The 21,843-nt window shown below is 42.6% G+C and overlaps 1 protein-coding gene across 1 annotated transcript; it reads left to right on the plus strand.

Moving 5' to 3' along the window:
• The first annotated feature begins 1,281 nt into the window (after positions 1 to 1,281).
• Positions 1,282 to 16,227, plus strand: REELD1 (reeler domain containing 1). The gene is given in 7 exon segments (XM_053582192.1): positions 1,282 to 1,489; positions 6,351 to 6,573; positions 8,351 to 8,514; positions 13,920 to 13,970; positions 13,973 to 14,228; positions 14,747 to 14,810; positions 15,607 to 16,227. Coding segments are annotated over 7 exon segments (1,587 nt in total).
• The last annotated feature ends 5,616 nt before the right edge of the window (positions 16,228 to 21,843 follow it).

A 21,843-nucleotide genomic window follows, 5' to 3' on the forward strand; every position in this document is an offset into this window, starting at 1 on the left:
ACTTTCAGTGCCTCATGGAAAATGGACTTAGAAAAGAAAGCTACGGTCCAGAGGGCTCTAAAGACAAGTCTAAGAGGTTTGAGCTCTAGATCTATTCCTGTCTCCGTTCACCTTGTGAATGTAATAGGTGCTGGTGGTGATGCTTCGTAAAGACGTGGTGGAGTGTGTGAGGCTTGATTGGTTAGTTGTGTGGACTGTCTCCTCAGTTTGCTGTTTTTATAGTTTCACTACATGTTTAGGATTTTATTTTTACCTTTTAAAACCAAGGTAGAAGAGAGGGATGTTGTTGCTTAGCATTGCTCCTCTGATCCAACGATTAGCTAAAATTTTAAAATGCCTGTGCATAGTACTATATATAAACAAATAAAAACAGAGCTATTTTGAAATGCCTGTGATTGTCCTAAGCATTTATGCAGAGAGATTTTCCTCTGCCTTATTTGCTATCCCTTCCTTTATTTTTATCCATCAACTTCTTTTACATTGTCAACTTTTAATTCTTCCCGTTGATGAGAGAGATAATAAAGAAAAATGATATTTACTGCATAAATGCTATTTTATCTAATTGTTGTATTCTATTCCTAAGCCAATTCCCCCAACCCAGTACATCTAAGAAGATATACAATGAATTAACTTGGGTATAACTTTCTCTGTTCATCTTCTTCATTACCAGAAGCAGTGACATAAATAAAAACAGCAAAATAAAGGTCAAGGCAATATCATAGCATTACACACTTAACAATCACCTCTAAATTGACAAAAGTTTTGTAGCACTGAACTCAGTATCTTTTAGTTGAGGAGCTAAGACATTAAGCCGAGCCACCATATGCCCTGGGGCCTGACCATGTTGGAATAGTCGATGTCTACTCCATAGCCATGTGTGTTAGGGCTCACCCTGGCCCTGGGGATTAATGACTTGTAAGGAGTTCTCATTTGGATACAAACATTTTCTGGTCTTATTTCTTTGATTTAATAATCAAAAGCCTTTCTTCTTCTTTTTTTTTTTTTCTTAAAAAAGAAAGGCAATCTGGTCCTATGCTATGAGAAACGTCACAAAGACAGAAGTTAAAGTGTTTAGAAAGGAAACACTCCTTGCAGCCTGACATGACTTTTGGATCTTGACCTTGAGCATTTTCAGTCTGGGGAGGTGGCACAGAAAGTATCTCAGGGGTAACGGAAGATGGGGTTCAGGGCAGGACCACCCAGCAGAGACCTCATCTTGTTTTCCTAAAGGCGTCTGGAATGAATGAAGCCTCTGTTTGTCTCCATCCAGGGGAGGGCAGGATGAGGGGCCACGCTGCCCTGGCAGGCTGGGCTTGCACCACCCTCTGCCTGGCTTCCTGCTCCTCTGCCTTTTCCCATGGCGCCAGTGCCGTGTCCTGTGAGGACATGCAGCCCAAACACCTGGGAGCCCAGCCTCAGCGCCCTGGGACCCACCACGTCACCATCCACACCAGCAGGTCCTCCTACGCACCAGGTGATGAGATTCCAGGTACGTGGGGGTGACGCTTTGAAAAGCTCAAAGGAGCCCCACAGCCTGAGTGGAATCTTCCCAGTCATGTTCATGCCAGGCAGGAGCTTCCTGGACTATAGTTTGCTTAAATCCTAAGAAGCAATAATTTGGCCAAAAATCAGTGTGAAGTATTTGTGTCATGAAAACCACCTAATAACGGATCTCTGTATTGATAGTGATCTATATGAGCAAATAGGGTACAAACGACATTATTATAAAAATTATTAGGGCAGCGCCTGTGGCTCAGTTGGTAAGGCGCCGGCCCCATATACCGAGGGTGGCGGGTTCAAACCCAGCCCCAGCTGAACTGCAAACCAAAAAATAGCTGGGCGTTGTGGCGGGCGCCTGTAGTCCCAGCTACTCGGGAGGCTGAGACAAGAGAATCCCTTAAGCCCAGGAGTTGGAGGTTGCTGTGAGCTGTGTGATGCCACAGCACTCTACCGAGGGCCATAAAGTGAGACTCTGTCTCTACCAAAAAAAAAAAAAAAAAAAAATTATTTTGTCCCCATCATAAATATATATGTCACAAGATATAAGTATATCTTATGACAGATGTAAATGTAGTTACTCTGAACAACCTCCCTGTGTCATGTGTGTGAAATATACCTTTTTCTCATTATTTAAAATTAAAATTCTTCTGTCAACAGACACCTCAGTGAGAGGATGAATAGGCTAATTTGGTTGACTCCTATAACCATTTCACTATGCATAAGAATATCAAAACATCATATTGTATACCTTAAATATATACAATAAAAATTTTTAAATTAAACTGAAATCATTTGGGGAGATAAAAAAAGCATTTCTTACTGTTTGGTGTAGGTGTCTAGAAAAGGAGAGAAAGAACTTGAGTGCAGGTAGCTTATGTGGGAGTTGGTCCCAGAAACACGGGTGAGGAAGAGGGGACACCAATAAAAGGGGGCATAGCCTGGCAGGTCACTGCTGTAGGAAACAGGGCTCAGCCCAGGGGGGCCTCTCTGAGACACCAAGTAAAGTGCACTTCAGAATCTTCTCTCAGGAGGGAGTACGGAGGTGCTTATTGGTTGCAGGTTGCCCTGCCGGGGTGTCTCCACCTCCCTGGTCCTGCACACACACCTCAGAGCAGGAAGTCACAGGTGCTTTGGATGATAGCTGAAGACAGCAGACAGCCCAGGCCAGCTCCCACCCACCCGCAGCTTTTTCACTTTCCCCTCTTGATCTTTGCTGATTCTTTTCATGGGAACTAGAAACAATAAATGAAAATGAAATTTACTCTATATGGTTTTATCCAATCATTGTTTTCTATTGATAAGTGTGGAAAAAAAAAAGTGTGTGTAGGACATGGGCCCAACAGCAACATTCTGCCTACACTGAATTAAGTCTATTCTAACAGAGCTTCCCAAACTTTGTCCCAGCATGACATGGAAAAGGATGCTATGTGGACAGCACGCTAAGAGTTTAGGTGGACAAATGCATGAGGCTGCACAAGGATGGAGGCCATTTCTTTGGGGGCTCCAACTACCCCAGCATGTACCCAGCCACCCCCAGAACCAACAGATGAATGTTTAGGCACTCCTGGGGCTTGTGGCTAGGGGACTGTAAATGATAAAAACTGTAAATCTGAGCTTGGGGCCTGTAGCTCAGTGGTTAGGGTGTCAGCCACATACACTGGGACTGGCGGGTTTGAACCGGCCCAGGCCTGTTAAACAACAATGACAACTGCAACTACAATGAAAAAAAAAATAGCCAGGCGTTGTGGCAGGCACCTGTTAGTCCCAGCTACTTGGGAGAGGCTGAGGCAAGAGAATCCCTTAAACCCAAGAGATTGAGGTTGCTGTGAGCTGTGATGCCACAGCACTCTACCAAGGGCGACATGGTGAGATTGTCTCCAAAAAAAAAAATTGTTAAACTGTTGAAATGACCTCCCCCAAATGTGACAAATTCTGAAGGTATTTTGAATGAAACATAACTGGATTTCCACTTGCACAAAGACAGCACATGTGTTGCAATAAATGACCTGAGGCAGCACCTCCAAGAAGCAGTTGTTACTTTCTTACCTTGTGAGTTTTCTTTTTTTTTTCTTCACTTTTTTTTTTTTTTTTATTGTTGGGGATTCATTGAGGGTACAATAAGCCAGTTACACTGATTGCAATTGTTAGGCAAAGTCCCTCCTGCAATCATGTCTTGCCCCCATAAAGTGTGACACACACCAAGGCCCCACCCCCCTCCCTCCATCCCTCTTCTTGTTGGGATCGGGGAGGCCCTTGAAGGTAAGGACTATGCTAGCTTGTTTATAGGTGTAGATTCAATGCCTAGCACAGTGCTTGGTATTTAATAACTCTAAAATTTGTACATATGTTTATTAATAAAAGTTCAAATCAAATGCATGAAAAATAATGTGATCACAGATACCATGTGGCACTTAGCAAGCCTAAAAACCAGTGTTTTTCAACCATTATTTATCTCATGGTATACTTGAACATCTAGTTAAACTTCCACAGCACACTTAAATTATGTTGATAAAAAAAAAAGAAGTAAAAAAAAGAATATACTTACTGTGCTTTGAACTCCTTTTGAAAATAATTTAATTAATGATGTTTAAAAATTTTTCTGGCACACCAATTGAAAATCACTGCTATAAAGGAATTGACCCTGATTTAGCCACTCATTCACTTAAAAACAAGGGGCTAATTTTTTTTTAATTTTTAATAAGCCTAAAGATATTACAGGCTTTAAAAATATTAAAACAGTATCTAAGTTTAGAAAATAAAAGGTAAAATTTCCTCTTCCTTGCTCTATACATTCAATTTGATTCTCCAGAGGTAACCCTGGTTAAATTTCTCACATATCTTTACAGAAATTTTCCATGCGTTTAAGCTTATGTGAATGTGAGATCTCAAATGAATATAACCTTAAGCAACACAAATTAAATCATTCTGTTCAACATCTATATTTTTCACCCAACAATAAGGTTAACATCTAGTCTTGTATACATAGCTTATTTTCAATAATTTTATGACAGTCCGTTGTCCGTAGGTCATGTAATTGGTTCGATGGTCCCCCAGTATATTTGGGGGATTGGTTCCAAGACCAACCTCTTACATGTAAATTCCCACATACTCAAGTCTTGGTTGGCTCTGCAGAACCTATTTGTATAAAAAGTTGGCTTTCCATCTACATGATTTTATATCTGTGAATACTGTTTTTTCCATCCATGTTTGGTTGAAAAAATCCAAGTGTAAGTGGACGTATACAGTTCACGCCTGTGTGGTCCAAAGGTCAATTTTAGTTCCCAATTGGGGGCATTATAAACAATCATGATGAACATCCTTATGCATATGCCTTTGCTCATTGTATAAATCCTCATTCTTTTAGTTACAAGTATTGGAAAAGCTAATTAACAGAAACTTTAATAAAGACATTCAATGTTCCCTCCTAAGTGTAGAGGTAGAGCTTCTGAATTTGGTGAGTCTATCCAATGACATCATCTAGATGCTAGGATTTTTCCATTTTCCTGCTCTGCTGTCATCAGCGAGTTGCATTTTCATCCCTTTTTGACTATATTAGCCAAAATTGATCCCTGGTGAAGGGGAACAGAATCACCAACACTAGTTGCAGTCTCATCACAGTTCATCCCCTGGGAAAAGGGAGAGGCCCAACTTCCCTAAAGACAAGAGGTCTCCACTTACCACAGGAATGTAACCTGTTGGGTTCTGGTAGCAGGGAATAACTGGAGAAAGGCCGTCAGGTAGGGTCAGTGTTTGCCATATTTACTTATGTGGGTGTGTCAGTAGAGAAAAGTCCTAAATGTAAATGTTCTAGAATAAAGTGGGGATGCTCTTTTATTGTGGCAAAATATACACAGCATGAAATTTACCATTTTAACCAATCTTAGGTGTATAGCTCAGTGGCATTAAGTACATTCCTGGTGTTGTGCAACCATCACCTTATCCATTTCCAGAGCTTTTTCATCATCTCAAACAGAAACTCTGTGCCCATTAAATAACTTCACGGCTCTCCCTCCCCCACAGCCCCTGCTAACCTCTAACCTTTCTTATCTCTATCAATCTGCCTACTGTAGGTACCTCACCTAAGTGGAATCATACAATGTTTGTCATTTTGTGTCTTGTGTCGCTTACTACGTTTTCAGTGTCTGCCGATGTTGTAGCATGTATCAGAGGTTACCCATACTTTAAATATCGAAGATGTCAGGATAGCACCCCAAAAGTTGCATGGTTTATAGTTTCAGCGCTAGTGACGAGTACCCTTGTTTTGCCATAGTCCTATCAATACCAGTTATAATCATGCATTTTAATATTTGCTAATAAGATAGGTATAAAATAGTATCTCCTTTATAATTGCCTTTGAAAATATGATTGACCTTGTTTTATATTCTGTGTCCTTTATTTATTTGGGGACCATCTTTTTACTGACCATGACTATATATTTGTCTGTTTTCATGTCTGCCAATGTTTTTTCTCAAAAAATATTCTTTTATCATTTGACTTTTGATTTCATCTGTATTCATATTTTTAAAATACAGCAAACTGTATCCATCTTTTCCTTATGGCAACTGAATTTTACTTACAGAGGCATACCTAACTCCAATGTTAAAAAAGAAAGAAAGAAAGAAAGAAAGAAATCTAGTTCTTTTGTATTTTATTTTTACATCCCTTTGATACACATGGAATATATTTTGGTGTGAAATAAGAAATAGTCACCATTTCTTCCCACTAATGAATCGCTCACTTTCTGGGGGCTGGTCTTAAGCTTTGAGTTTGCGAATATCTGAATAAAGTCAAAGTCACCAGACAGAGCCAAGTGGAGCATGTTCACCCTACGCTGATGTTTTCTGTTGCAGTGACCGTGAGAAGCAGCCGGGATTTCATGGGGTTTGTACTGCAGGCTCAGAGAGAGTCTGGTCATCAAACAGCTGGCACCTTCGTCTTCATTCCTCCCCGTTCCAAACTGATGACTTGTTTTGAAGAGGCTGACACAGTCACCCACTCTGACAAGTCTCTGAAGAGAAACCTCTCGTTCATGTGGAAGGCTCCGGCCCAGCCTGTGGGGGACATCAGATTCCTGTGAGAGTGAAGTGCTGTTTCTTGGGAACTAAGCCTCCTACTTAGAGAAAAGGGGAGCTTCTCTCTCCCTTCTTTCAAATTTCCCCCCTTTTACATTGCCTCTTTGTAACAAGGGCAGGGTCCCTGGGGGCTGCCCACACTGCGCAGTCTATGCAGAAGGTGATTCAAACAAAGTGATCCCAGCCCAGCATGTGTTCCTTGCCCTCCTCCCCAGGCACAGATGAATCCTGGCCAACCTCCCAGGGAGTTCTGACGAAAGGACAGAGGTGATGGTGGAGGGAGGGCAGGGAGCCAGCAGAGGAAGAGAGAGCCAGGCAGATGGGCCCCGGGAAAGCGGCATCAGGGCCAGATAGTGGCAGCACCTACCTCCCAGGGTTGAGTAAGGACAAAATTTACAGCATGCTTAAATCAGTTCCTGGCAACAGTAGGCACTGCATACGCAGCTTTATTACTCAAACTGAGATCTCCTTTTGTCTTTCTTTTCAGACACTCGCATTTATCAATAGGAGATTTTTTTTTCTTTCAGGAAAGGGTGTGGTTTCTACTAGGTTTGTGAGGGAGACAGTGTCTGAGGGTGGAGCCACAAAATACCCCTCCAGGTTTCCCCTCTGCAGGGAGAGACCAGAGGTGAGGTTGCGGCCCTGCCCTGCAGGGTCCCTTCTCCACCCCTTCCTGGTGGCCCAGTGCAGCAGATGGGACAGCAGGGAGGACAACGTGCCCCTACAATCTTGCCTGCGTGGCAAGGCCAGGGCCCACTTACCTGTGGGTGTAACGGGCTGCTGCCCATCTCTTTGGTTCCTACCTCATGCACAGGGTGTCTGTTGTTTAAAGTCTTTAAATCACATGGTCCCTTTTATTTCTCAAAGCATCACTCCTATTTTTGGATTTACCGTTATAGCTGCTATGAGCTACATAGGAAGTCGTTTAGAAGCTATTATCAACATTTGACAGAAAAAAGGAGCTAAGTCACTAGATGAGAAGCCTCTGCCAGAGTCACCCTATTATCTCTCACCTCTGGGAATCTTTGTCTCACTGAGTCTGCACTTGATCTTAGCCAAAGGGCTGAGAAGAGATCCCCTCAGTCTGGAAACTACGAGTTGGAGGCCTGACCCAGGATTCTCACTTGCACCTTGACCGTCTGGGTGACCTCAGCCAAATTAATCACATTGTTATGACTGCCTTCTGAATACTTCAAGTGGGAAAAATGATGCTTGGCAGTAATCCCTACCTCCTTCAGTGAAATATTTGGGAGGATAAATGGCATAATGTTTGTGAAAGTAAAAATCACTTTCAGAAAGAAAGGCATTATGCATTCAGAATGTTATTTTGAATAGTAAGGATTTATCTCTAATTTTCAATAGAACCTACCTTAACAATAGAATTCTGCAGGGATACAACAGAGTTATGAAATCTTCAATTAGTGATTTAACTAACAGAATATCAGTAATGGCTAATAACAGTTTGAAGAGGAGACATTTTGTTCGAGTCTAAATAGTTTGAGAAGACACCTATCAAAATGAGATTTTTAATGACTACATTTATTCCAGAGGGTAATTGATTTGTGCACATCCTATCCTAATTATTTGCAGCTACTGAGATTTTGTTTTTAAAAGAATGAAGTCACTCAAACAGTAATAAACTAATCTCTCTCTAGCTCTTCTCTTTATTTAGGCTTTTGTTCTTCTTTATCTCATTCTCTTTTCTACCAGGTTGGCCTGAGGCATTATTTAAGGAAACCAAATCCGTGAATCACTTTGCTCTTTCTTTTTTTCCACAGTTTATCAGTAGTCCAGTCATATTTCGTTTACTGGGCAAGGATTGAATCATCTGTTGTGTCTCAGCGGACACACAGCAGAGCCCATTCTGAGGGCAGCGTGGAGCCCGGGTTGCTGTTCCCAACCCCCCGGCGGCGGCTGGATGTTATTGAGGGATCTGCCCCAGGTACAGCTTGCCACTGCATTCACTCGCCCGCTTGTCATCATTATTTTTGCAGTTATCTATTTTCATTTAAAAGTGACTACTGCCAGTTTCCTATCCTTGCAAAACAAGCAATAAACACCTGCCTTGGCCAATTGCGACAGTTCTTGGGGACATGTTAACACAGCAGGGAGAGGGAGGAGACCCTAGTAGTTGCATCAGACACACACATCTTTCTGTCTCAGCCTAACACATTAAGTAAGGCCCGGGGGTGGGCAGTGAGAGCTGTGTTGCAAGACCAAAAATCAGCGCACACTTTTTCTATCCCCATATTTAGCAGTCATCACAGTATTTCAGCTGCTTTCCTTCGTCCTTAGCCCCTGAAGCTACATAGACACAGAGAGCACACAAAAGAAATAAGCTTTTTGTTTCTTTTTTAATAGAAATCATCTTGTTTATATTGTTACTTTTCATGGTAGGTGGCTGGCTCTTTGCAGCCGGTTTGGAGAACAGAACTGAGAATAAGATACTTGCAGTGGGAATGGACTTTTTCTTTGCACACCATGTGACTTTATACTCCATTGGCGCGTGAACTTCTGATCAGAGAAAACAAAATAAAACCAAACAGAAACCTAACAAGCTAGAGAATGTTTAACCTGCCTGAAAATTCCTGGTGATATTGGAACTCCTTTTTATTGTCTATTTGTGGTTAAGTACTCTGAACAGGTGTACTCATGAAGGTGCCCAATTACTTGCACAGAAGATCTTGTCCTTAATCTATTCAATCCTATTTTTCTTTATTCTTTGCTGCTGTACTTAGACCAGAATCCGATGGGAATCCCTCCCTCTGCTCAGTCTAGCAGAGCTGGGCACAGAGACGTCTTGGGACCGTCCTCCAGTCTCTGCCTTTGCCTAAAAACCTGTCTTCTTTCATTGCCAAGAACTCCTCCAACCTTTATTATTATTATTAAATCATAGCTGTGTACATTAATGCAATCACGGGGCACCATACACTGGTTTTATAGACTGTTTGACACATTTTCATCACACTGGTTCACATAGCCTTCCTGGCATTTTCTTAGTTATGTGTTAAGACATTTACATTCTACATTCACTAAGTTTCACATGTACCCTTGTAAGATGCACCGCAGGTGTAATCCCACCAATTACTCTCCCTCTGCCCACCTCCACCCTCCCTCCCCTCCCTTCCCCCTTCCCCCTATTCTTAGGTTGTAACTGTGTTATAGCTTTCATGTGAAAGCCATGAATTAGTTTCATAGTAGGGCTGAGTACATTGGATACTTTTTCTTCCATTCTTGAGATACTTTACTAAGAAGAATATGTTCCAGCTCCATCCATGTAAACATGAAAGAGGTAAGGTCTCCATCTTTCTTTAAGGCTGCATAATATTCCATGGTGTACATATACCACAATTTATTAATCCATTTGTGGATCAATGGGCACTTGAGCTTTTTACATGACATAGCAATTATGAATTGGCTGCAATAAACATTCTGGTACAAATATCTCTGTTATGATGTGATTTTTGGTCTTCTGGGTATATACCTAGTAGAGGAATGATAGGATTGAATGGCAGATCTATTATTAGATCTCTAAGTGTTCTCCAAACATCTTTCCAAAAGGAATGTATTAATTTGCATTCCCACCAGCAATGTAGAGTTGTTCCCTTTTCTCCACATCCACACCAACATCTCTGGTCTTGGGATTTTGTGATATGGGTTAATCTTACTGGAGTTAGATGATATCTCAAAATAGTTTTGATTTGCATTTCTCTGATGATTAAAGATGATGAGCATTTTTTCATATGTCTGTAGGCCGTGTGCCTGTCTTCTTCAGAGAAGTTTCTCCTCAAGTCCCTTGCCCAGCCTGCGATGGGATCACTTGTTCTTTTCTGGCTTATATGTTTGAGTTCTCTGTGGATTCTGGTTATTAAACCTTTGTCAGAGACATAACCTGCAAATATCTTCTCCCATTCTGAGGGCTGTTTGCTTGCTTTACTTACTGTGTTCCTGGCTGTGCAGAAGCTTTTTAGTTTGATCAGGTCCCAGTAATGTATTTTTGAAGCTGCTTCAATTGCCCAGGGGGTCCTCCTCATAAAATACTCGCACAGACCGATTTCTTCAAGGGTTTTCCCTGCACTCTCTTCTAGTATTTTTATAGTTTCATGTCTTAAGTTTAAATCTTTTATCCAGTGAGAGTCTATCTTAGTTAATAGTGAAAGGTGTGGGTCCAGTTTCAGTCTTCTACAGGTTGCCAGCCAGTTCACCCAGCACCATTTGTTAAATAGGGAATCTTTTCCCCACTGAATGTTTTTAATTGGCTTGTCAAAGATCAAATAACGGCAAGTAGCTGGATTCATCTCTTGGTTCTCTATTCTGTTCCAGACATCTACTTCTCTGTTTTTGTGCCAATACCATGCTGTTTTGATCACTATCGATTTATAGTATAGTCTGAGGTCTGGTAGGGTGATTCCTCCTGCTTTGTTTTTATTGCTGAGTAATGTTTTGGCTATTCGAGGTTTTTTCTGATTCCATATAAAATGAAGTATTATTTTTTCAAGATCTTTAAAGTATGACAGTGGAGCTTTAATAGGGATTGTATTAAAATTGTATATTGCTTTGGGTAGTATGGACATTTTAACAATGTTGATTCTTCCCAGTCATGAGCATGGTATGTTTTTCCATTTGTTAACATTTTCAGCTATTTCTTTTCTTAGAGTTTCATATTTCTCTTTATAGAGACCTTTCACGTCCTTGAGAAATCACCCAAGAATCTGAACTCCTGGGGGACAGGCCTCCAGACCTCAGAGTGAGAGTGGAGGGGACTGCTGGGAGTTCAGGGTTGCAGGTAGAGAATATGTACAGTTTTATACAGTTTTATGCCTGGCAGGAGAATGCCGTGGCACCCTAGTAGGGGAGGTAGGTCCAGTTTTTAAAGGGTCTGTCCCGTGGAGTGTAGTGGGAGGACCTTTGAACTCTGCTAGTTTGTTTATGGGTTACTCGGAGCCGTTCTCATGGGGGAGGGGACTCCCATCCGCTTGGTGATGAATTTTGTACCTTTTGTTTGTATCCTTGGGGTCGCAGCTTGCCTCAGCAGGGTTGATGTGCTTTCTTCAGCCTTCTCTCTTGGTGCAGCTCTAATCCACCAGGTTACTTGCTAAGTTTCTGTCCTTTAACTCTCCTTCTGGATGGGAGCCTCTGTGGAAAGCTGGCTTCAGTCAGCCATCTTGTCTCTGCCCCCTCTTCCAACCTTTTTACCAGAGCTTGGGGTCTAAGAGTGTGGCTTGGAGCAGACCCTGCTCACCTAACATTTGTTTGAAGTCGAATGTTTTGGTTTATAAATCATGGAAATGCTGCATTCTACTCCTAGGCATAACCATGTTTGTTTTAATATGCATATGAATAAAACTGAGTCTTCAGGAAGAAGTGTCATTTGAGCCTTCAGCCTGTCTGATGCCTTGCCCCGCAGGGAACCCTGCCCCCTAGAACTCCAGACTGAGCAGTTTATACTGTGATCTCCTTATTACACCATCCACCCTGCTCCCCTTCTGGCTTCAGACACATTCCCCTATACAAGCCATATGACTCCCACAGGAAAAGGAATGTGTGTGTTCACGTGCATATGCGCACTGCGATATGTCATCTAGTAAAGTGAAATAGGTTTCTTAACTGCACAAAGAATTCAAGGCAAGTGTAAATGAGGAATGTTCAAAATTGGAAGAATGGTATGTTAAACTTCTGAAACTTACCTCCCAACAGACCTGAGAGACAGTGTGGGGTCCACCCTGCTCCAGTAGGTGTGGTTTACTCCTGTGTCCCCTCTGACACTTCCCCAAACCAGACTGTTCTCTCCATCTTCTTCCAAGGCTTTGTTTGAATATCTCCTTTGCGAAGCTTTTCCTCATCCTTCTTGCTAGGCAAGTGTCTTAGTCTCTTCCTCAGACTGGGTGATTTATATATAATAGACATTTATTGTTTACAGTTCTGGAGGCTGGGAAGTCCAAGATCAAGGTGCCAGCAGATCTGGTGTCTGGCAAGGGCCCCTTCTCATAGATGGTGCATTCTGTGTAATCTCCTGGAAGAAGGGGAAAATAACCTCCCTCAGGAATCTTTCAAAAGGGCACTAATTCTATTTATGAGGCCTCTGCATCTATGACTTAATCATCCACTAGGGATTAGATTTCAACATATGAATCTGGAAAGGACATATCAGACTATAGCAGCAAGTATAATTGTTTTCTTAGCTCTGCTATCAAAGTGCTCATCACATTATAATTTATATGGTTGGACATAATTTATATAATTGATACGGTTGGGCATGTAAGGGTCTCTCCTCCTAGATTGGGAATTCAGGGACAACAGTTACAAATCTGCATCACTTCTGTGTCTCCAACAACTATAACAATGCCCAGCACACAGTGGATATGCAGAAAATATTCAGATGCACCTAGAATTCAGGCAGGAATTCGAGACTGTGTGCTTGCCATGTTCTGTATGTCTGGGTCAGACTGCTTTCTTCTTCATCTCAATGTTTTTGAGTGTGAGAAATACTCTCCCTGCCCTCTAAAAAAAAAAAAAAAAGGAGACTTCCATCCAATTCAGTTGGAGCCCTGGCCAGAGAAACTTGTGCCAACACTGTTTGTCAGCCTCGTTATTGTCATCCTAATCATTGTGGAAACCTGGATGCACGTGACCTGTGTGTGCTTTGTGCTTCTACATCTGTGACTTCTTTTCACCCCTTCACAATTCTATGCTGTGGGCACCATTACTGGTCCCATTTTGCAAATGAAGAAACAAACCATCTGGGAGGACTTGCCCAAAGCCGGGAATTAGCTAAGTGGAGAAGTGAACCTGGATATTAGTGTGACTCTAAAACCTGCATTTGCTTTCTTGCTGCCCTGGGTGCAGCTATTTCTAAGGCTCTGGGCTGTAAGCCCATCACAAGTAGGTAATCAGATGGTGGAGGTAGAGGCTCATGTCTTCATTACCAGGGAAAGAAACTCTGTTGGCGACATGGCAAGAAAGATCTAGGGCTTTTAAAGATCTGATTTGTGGGATTCCACTTTTTTTTTTCTAGCTATAAGCAGTTTTGGCACAGGTGAAAAAAAACAAAACAAAACAGTGGTGTCCATGTTCCCTGAATGGTGGCTGTTAAGGATGCACAAACTCAGAAAGGCCAGGGACTTACCCTTAAGAAATATAAGAAGCCGGGAGCTTCGAGGCTTGTCCGGGGGCTCCTATGACCAGCGGATCATCTTTACATTGACACTTCTGAGTGACTCACACTGATGGTCTGTGCTTGAGGCACATGAGAGTCTCTACTGTTTACCCTGTTCTCCTGTACTTGTTTGTATCCATCAGTACAGGGAGAATGCGCTCTCTCTGCAGTGCTTTAGGGCCTCTGCTTAGCTCCCAGGGTCCCCATGGCTTTATCACAGTGACACACAGATGTCTTTGCTGTTACCCTTCAGCTACAGAGGAGGACGACCTAGATCCTGTTCCTGCCAGTATATGGGTGGCACAGTTTCCTGGGGATGCAGAGATTCTGTCCCAACGATCTTCACGTGCAACTGCTGCAGGCAGCAATGGTCAGCAACCCAGCAGGGACGGTGACCCAACCTTGGAACCGTCCCTGAATGTCCATGGGCTGGAGAGGCTTGTGGCCCTCAGAGGACTCTCCTCAAAGGAATTTGCTTCTAGCCCTAGCACCCACCAGAGGTAAGGGTGATGGGGTGGGCCATTTGGTACGGGTGGTAGGACTAGGCTAAACACTGGGGCACTTGACTTGGAGTCTGACAGGATAAGATCTCAGCCATATTTATTTTTAAATATGTGGAAAAGCCCTGATTGTAGAGAGGTCAGAAGGGCTGGGTATGATAATCACCCAGGGAAATTGTACTCTCTCCGTGGGAGTGAGGTGTCTGATATACCACTATAAATAAAACAATTTAAAAAATACTTTTAATATTTTAAACATATTGATAATATTTATACTCTTATTATAAATAAATGTGTATTTTTATATAAAATACTAAGTGATAGCATTTGGTGAATTCTTTGCCACCATCTTCACTTGCTTGTTCCCACAACTCTTCCTTTCTTCCCCCAACTACAAACTCAGGAGTTTTTTTTAAGGGAATCTGCTGCCCTCAGAATATAAAACAGTGGTAGGAAACATTGCTTTTTGATCCAAATACTTAGTGACCCCTTCTCAGCCCTTCCATTCTTCCCTTTAGAACTCATGATGACCCAGGCTTTGATTCCCTGGAAACTTGCCTGCCCTTGGAGAAGGATGAGCAGGTAAGAGCCTGAGTTGTAAATGGGTTGAAGTTGGTGTTTTGACCCTAGAGTGGGAAGTTCCAGGAAGGGAAAATGGAGCCATTAGATTAGTAGGCAGAGCCAGAGAGAAGTCACAGGAATGATATACACACAGTGTCCTTCTGCTAATCAATATCAGCCTTTCCATTATCTGCAGCATCTCTGAAGTTATCAGCAATTTTAGAAATCAATGGTTTTGTTTTCCCACTTAGCCTTGCTTAATAATTCCTCTCTTCTCTCCCCCTCCACCCCTCCTTCATAACATTGGCCTCAAAACACCATGTATGGTCCCAGAAGTTAGATCAATGGGCAATATAAAATATACATGCCTACTGATTTACTATTCCTTTGAAGTCTTAGAAGGTACACAAAATAAAACATGGCATAATATTCGTACTTATATTTATTGGAACCTACGGTAAGGTTAAATGTTCCCTATCACCTGGCTCCTACCCTAAAAAGACACATTCAAAGCTTTCAGCCATCAGAGATGGCACCATCATCTACATCAATTTGGAAATCTCTTAAAGGACCCTAAGCTTATTCTCGAAACTGGCCTTCATGATTTCTATAGGGTTTCCATCAGCCACCCAGTCCCCATCTATAATGAGTGCTTATTTATATACTTGGATGCTTAATTTTGAGCTCTTTTAGGAGCAGGCAAGGGGCTATGCTTTCAGCTACTGCCTGGGAGTCTTTAAGGAACACAAGTTGGTTGCAAAGTTCAGTGACAGGATGGGGAGAAGAACTTTGACCTTTTTACCCTTTGATTTTTTAGGACAATGCAGATGCCTCTAACAGGACTATGACAAGGCATCCTTTGTACACTGTCCAACTTACCTTCCTCCAGCATCACTGGTCCTCTGAAACTTTCACAGAGAATGGGGTCAGGGCAGCTGACCTGACCTCTGTCCCAACCCCTGTTTCCAAGACACCTAGCACTTCCAGGCCACCTACTGCCACTGACCAGTCAGAGGCATCAAGGCCCCCTGCCAGCTTCTTACGAGGGTCAAAGCACAGGGAGTCCAGAGTTGAGGAACAAGATGTAGAGAATGGATGGGGGTACCCTCGGAAGACCAACCCAAGACCTGAAGTTGGGCTGGAGGGAGCTGGGGCTTCTTCGGGCATCCAGCTTGGGACACTCCAGCTGGGAATCCTGCTTTGCCTGTCAGCCATTCTGGGTATGGCCCTGGCTGCTGGCCTCCGCTACCTGCACAGCCAGTATTGCCACCCGCGGAGGGAAGTGTCCTTCCGTGAGCCTGTGGCAGACGCTGTTGCCGGGAGTGACAATGGTGAGGCTGTGCATGTCAGGAAGACTGGGGAGAACAGTTTTGTTCTGGTGCAAGCTGAATACAACTGGATCACTCCTTCTGTGGGCAGCAAGAAAACAGTCCTCTGAGAAGACTGTCACACTGGGCCTCTCTGGACCTGGCCGAGTGTCTCAGTTGGATCAGAGCTAATGAGAATACCTGATGAGGTCGGGGGGCCTCTCTGGCTCCCGTCAACGTACAGTGAGTGGAGGAAGCGGCAGAAGGACAGTTTTATCAACACAGGGAGTTCTTGCCAGGCTTTGTTGTCTTAACATCTGTAATTTAGCTTCTTTTTTTTCTTTTTGCAATTAGACGTTCTGTTTGAAGAGTTAAACTCAGCACAATGAATATTGTATAACCCGCTCATTAACTAGACTCCTGTGGCCACCAAGCTTCCTCTGTTGCCTTAAGGAACCCGCAGAAATAGAAATTCTGCCCCTCCTCAGTGTCTCAGCCTTATCTCCTCTAACTCTTTGGAAAAAAAAAAAGAGGAATGTCAAGTTTGTGCTTCTTGAACGAAATAAAACTGCAGCCTTCATTATCCCTCCTTAAAGCACCCCCAAAGAAGTTTTCTTTTCAAACTTAGAATTCAAAACTAGGTAGAGTTCTGATTCAGTTGACTGGGTAGAATGCAAGGGTGTTCAGTCTTCTTGGAAACTCAGCAGCCTGGCAAATCTTCCCTGGAAATTGATCCAAAGTCAGGAAGGTTTTCGAGGGAGGAGCACATCTTGGGAAAAGGTAACTGTGTAGCCCAGGGCCACACAGAGCAGAGTGGGATAAGTGAGCCTCTCCACCACTGAGTATGGATCTGTGGCCTCCTATCCACTTACACTTGATGGGAAGATTTGTGTGCCCCAATAGCTAGTGGACATATTGCCTCTCACCAAAGGTCAGGCTGAAGAAAATTATTTTATAAGCACAATTTGAAGAACAGTCTTTACTTGTCTTTTTAGGGAATGTCAGGAAGAAAGCTTCATGGACAGAGACCATCCATCTGCCCTTGTAACCCTGTGAAGATTGCTTTGATTTAGTGATGGTTCTGATTTAGTGATGGTTTCTGATCCTTATGGGATCAAAACAATGGGTTTGAATAAACTCTTCAATACCCTCACCTAATGTATCACATTGGAATCAGCTGTATCACATTGGAATCAGACACTACAGAGTCATGATCCATTTTAATGTGGAAACAAAAACCACTACAAATTCAGACAGGGTATTTATTTACTGAGAAGCTCACTCCTACAAGTACTGTGCTAAGAACTTTGCATATATTTTCACATTTAACCCTCACAAAAATTTAATGAGGAATAAGTTCAGTAACTTTCCGCAGAGAGTGAGACATTTGTGACACCTCAATTCATCAGCAAAAACTTTTTTTTTTAATTGGGTGTATAGGAAAGAGACAGGTCTTGCTCTGTCCTGAGACCCCTTTAGCTCACTGGGCATCAGTTCCTGGATTCTGGGCTAGACAGCTCTGTTTTCTGGCTTTACTCATGAGACACACGGAGATCTAGGCAATTCATGTGTTCACAAGTGAAGGTGTTCTAGAAATGCTGTGGAAAGAAACTATTATACTCCAGTGGGGCCACAAATATCCTTCCTGTATACCCAGCCCTCTTAAAAGATGTCCTCCCCCAGGAAGCAAATGAGGCAGCCCATTAGTGGGAGGCTCTCACCAGGCCATGTCACAGCAGAGCCACATACATGCCACTTATGTAATATCTTTATGATCCTTTCTAAGGTGGAATTTTCCTGTGTGAACAGACTGTTTTGCTTATCTATTTATGCTATCAAGTAAAATAAATTATCCCCCAAACTTAGTGCTTTAAATCAATCGCCACCACACCATTATTCATTATCTTTCATGATTCTGGAGTTGCCTGGGCTCAGCTGGGCAATTCTTCTGTCCCATGTCTTGGTGAATGGGCTGGAACAGCCAAGACAACAGCTCACTTATATGGCTGGCATTTGGTGTTGGCTGGCACCTGGGGGCTCAAATGGAGCTGGTGAAGACTGTGGGAAGCATCTGGTTCTCCTCTTTGTGGCTTCTTATACCATGGTGGCTGGGTTCTGAGACGGAGTGCTCTCAGCATACAAAACCAAAGGGTATAGATCTGTAACGAAATAACCTTGGAAGTTACATAATTCTACATGTGACACAAATAGTAGTAGTCACAGCAAGTCACAGGAACCACTTTTATTATTCCAAGGGAAGGGCAATAGATTTCACTTTTTAATGGGAGAAGTGGTGAAGAATTTGCAGCTGTCTTTAATTCACTACACCTTCTGGTTAGACTGCTGACCTGCCTCTGGGGATTATGTGAAACTAGAAAGAGAGGCTATTTATCCTTTGAGATGCTCTGGGTCACCTGCCCTGCTGAGCAGGGTGAGGGAAATGTCCAGATTTCAGGGTTAGGATTGCTTCTTCTCCAGGTAGCCTTCCAGCTGAGATAAAATAGTGAAGTGATGCAAAAGCATTGGCCAAACCTCTGAGCCTCAGATGCCACATCAGGGAAAAGTGGATCATGAAGTTATTGACCTCTTTTAATTGTTGCATTAATTTAATGCACATGCAGCTATCCATAACCAGCTAAACTGACATGCTATTGCCATTGGTGTCATCCTGCAGCTGCAACACTGTCTTTAAATATAGCCCTTTTAGAGAAATTCTGTGACCACCAAAAAATGTCATCATTCCCTTTCCATGACAACTTCTGCTGCAGCCAGGAGCCCAGCTTTACTTCCCTAGCCCAGTAACGTGAATGCCAGGCTAGTTGTCATGGTAGCCGTTGGCTACAATTCCTGCCATATATCAGATATTTTTTGCTGCAACATTCTGACTAAACTCTTTTCTGGCAAGGGCAGCTGGAGTCCAAAGGCCTGTAGTCAAGCAACATAAACCCCCTCTGTTACCGTGATCTTGAAGGTCCTCTAAGCCTGGCTTCACAGAAGCCCCAGAGGGGAGTGAGTAGGAAGTGTTAACCTGAAGACTCTTACTAAAGCACAAAGCCATTAAAAGTTAGAAAAGGGAAAGGACTCAAATGCAACATCTTAAAATAGCTTTTTTGTTTTGTAGGAATAGATACAGAATTGTTCAGCCAATCTCTTCTTGGAGGGAAGGAGGTATGGGGCTAAACACACATTTAAGGGAATGTAACAGAAAAACAATGGCTGAAGACTCTTTATATTTCAAACAAATGTTTTTACATCTATTGTGCTAATTTAAAAACCTCAGGTCGAGGCATAGGGGTAGCCTCAATCTTTTTACATTTGGAGGCTATTTCTTATTTTTCCAATTAGTTTTCTCCTGTGGATACAAGTTTGGTAAATCACAACTTAATATTTAACTGTAGCTCGCCTGAGCTATCTCACTGTTGAGGCTGTCTGCATTAATTTGCTGTTACAATGTTGGCTTTCTTTAAAAAACATTCTAATTAACCAAAAGGAAAAAAAATAGGTCAGCAAGCCGGTAAATATTTAAACATGTGTCACGTTTTATTTAAAAAGTTATCTGGGAAGGGCTGGCAATTTATGAATAAATTACAGCTGATGGCCACACCCTCTCCCTGCCTGGACTTCCAGGGGTAAGTCAGTGATTTGAGCCTTCTTGGAATGCATATTCCTCTTCTAAAAGTAGTTACATGGCAAGGAATTTCTTTTATTCAAGTGAAATGAATTTGCATTAATTTGTTTTATTAAACTTGAGAACCTTCTCCATACTTCAGATACTCTGCATATTCTACTCTCTTCAGCTCTGGGGTGTCGCAAAACCGGTAATCTCTGGTTTAGAATATCATAAGGGCCTTAGTGATGAAAGGAAGTCTAACATTTTGTTTGTTTGTTTATTCTGTTCTTTAAATGCAAAAAGAAAATGTGAGCATTTTGAGACTCCTGCTCCATTGACAATGGTAGTTGAACAGCCAGGACAATTGCAGCCTGCTAAATGTTTTCTTGGTGTTTTTTACTTTTTTTTTTTTTTTGCTTCACTTGATGTCATCAATGCTGGGAATTCTTTTTTCTTTCTTTCTTTCTTTCTTTTTCTTTTTTTTTTTATTGTTTGGGATTCATAAGGGTAGAAAGTACCAGGTTACACTGATTGTATTTGTTAGGTAAATTTGCTTTTATAATTGTGTCCTGCCCCCAAGAAGTGTGTCACCCACAGTGAACCCCAACTCCCTCCCTCCTTTCCTACCCCCATCCTCCCTACAATGTACTCCCTAAAATGTACTAAGTCATCAATTGTCCTCATATGTGGAAGATATTATTCTTAGTAAAGCATCACAAGAATGGAGAAGCATGAATCCTATGTACTCAATCTTGATATGAGGACAATTAATGACAATTATGGTTATGGGGGGGAAACAGAAAGAGGGATGGAGGGAGGGGGGTGGGGCCTTAGTGTGTGTCACACTTTATGGGGGCAAGACATGATTGCAAGAGGGACTTTACCTAACAATTGCAATCAGTGTAACTGGCTTATTGTACCCTCAATGAATCCCCAACAACAAAAAAAAAAGAATAGAATACATTGGATTCTTGCTTCTCCGTTCTTGTGATGCTTTACTAAGAAGAATGTGTTCCACCTCCATCCAGGTTAATATAAAAGATGTAAAGTCTCCATCTTTTTTAATGGCTGAATAGTATTCCATGGTATACATATACCACAGCTTGTTAATCCATTCCTGGGTTGGAGGAGGGTGATGAAGGGTGATAGTCAGTTATGAAGGTTCTACTATATTTGTTAAATGAGTGAAGGAAATGATGGTCAGTTACAGAGGTTCTACTGTATTTGTTAAATGAGTGAAGGAAAAGTGCAGTATTTGTTACAATCATTAACTCTTGGTGTAGATTGAAGCTGAATATGTCACATTTTGGGCAGCTCCAGGGTGCTTGGGAATCAGGCAATAGAAATTTCCCTCCTAGAGAGAACTAGAGAGTTCTGTGGGCAACTGTCCTCAGGGCAGAGATGCTCTTGCGTCTCAGATCTAAGGCCCTAGGGAGTTCTTGGCAGGGTAAGTCTATTCTCAGACTTCACCCCTCAGGCTTCACTGGGGCAGAAAGTTGAATGGGGTCTTCCCAACTCAGAAGCTCACCTGTGAGTGGATTTTCTTCAGGTTATACAGTGTGGCACACGTTTCTCAACCTCCATGCTCCCAACATTTGGGACTGGATCTTGTTCCTTGCGTGTGTGTGTTTTCACGTGCATGTGCACGTGTGTGCTTGTGTGCGCATGTGTGTGTGCTCGCACGTGCACATCCGTGAGTGTGTCTGTGTGTGTGTGCTCGTGTGTGCACATCCGTGTATCCGTATGTGTGTGTGTGTGTGCACATGTGTGTGCTCGCGCATGTGTCCGTGTGTCCGTGTGTGTGTGCACGCATGTGTGTGTGCGTGTGCACGCGGCAGGGGGAGCGGGCTGTCCTGCACATTGTAGGATGCCCAGCATCATCCCAGGCTTCTGAGCACTAGATGTCAATAGCTTCCTCCTCCTCAGTTGTAATAACCCCCAAATGTCTCCAGACATTGCCTAATGTCCCCTGGAGGCAAAGCCATCCCTGCGGGGGAGACATTGGTCTAGTACTAAGAGGTGCAGTTGTTGGCCCCAAGCAGAAGCAGCGTTTTCTACGACTTCCAAACTCAGAGACTGAGTGGGCAATATAGGACTTAAAGATTGAAGCGGCTTTAAAGATCATCTGACTCAGTGG

Source organism: Nycticebus coucang, chromosome 1 (genome assembly GCF_027406575.1).
Source record: "Nycticebus coucang isolate mNycCou1 chromosome 1, mNycCou1.pri, whole genome shotgun sequence".
NCBI lineage: Eukaryota > Metazoa > Chordata > Mammalia > Primates > Lorisidae > Nycticebus > Nycticebus coucang.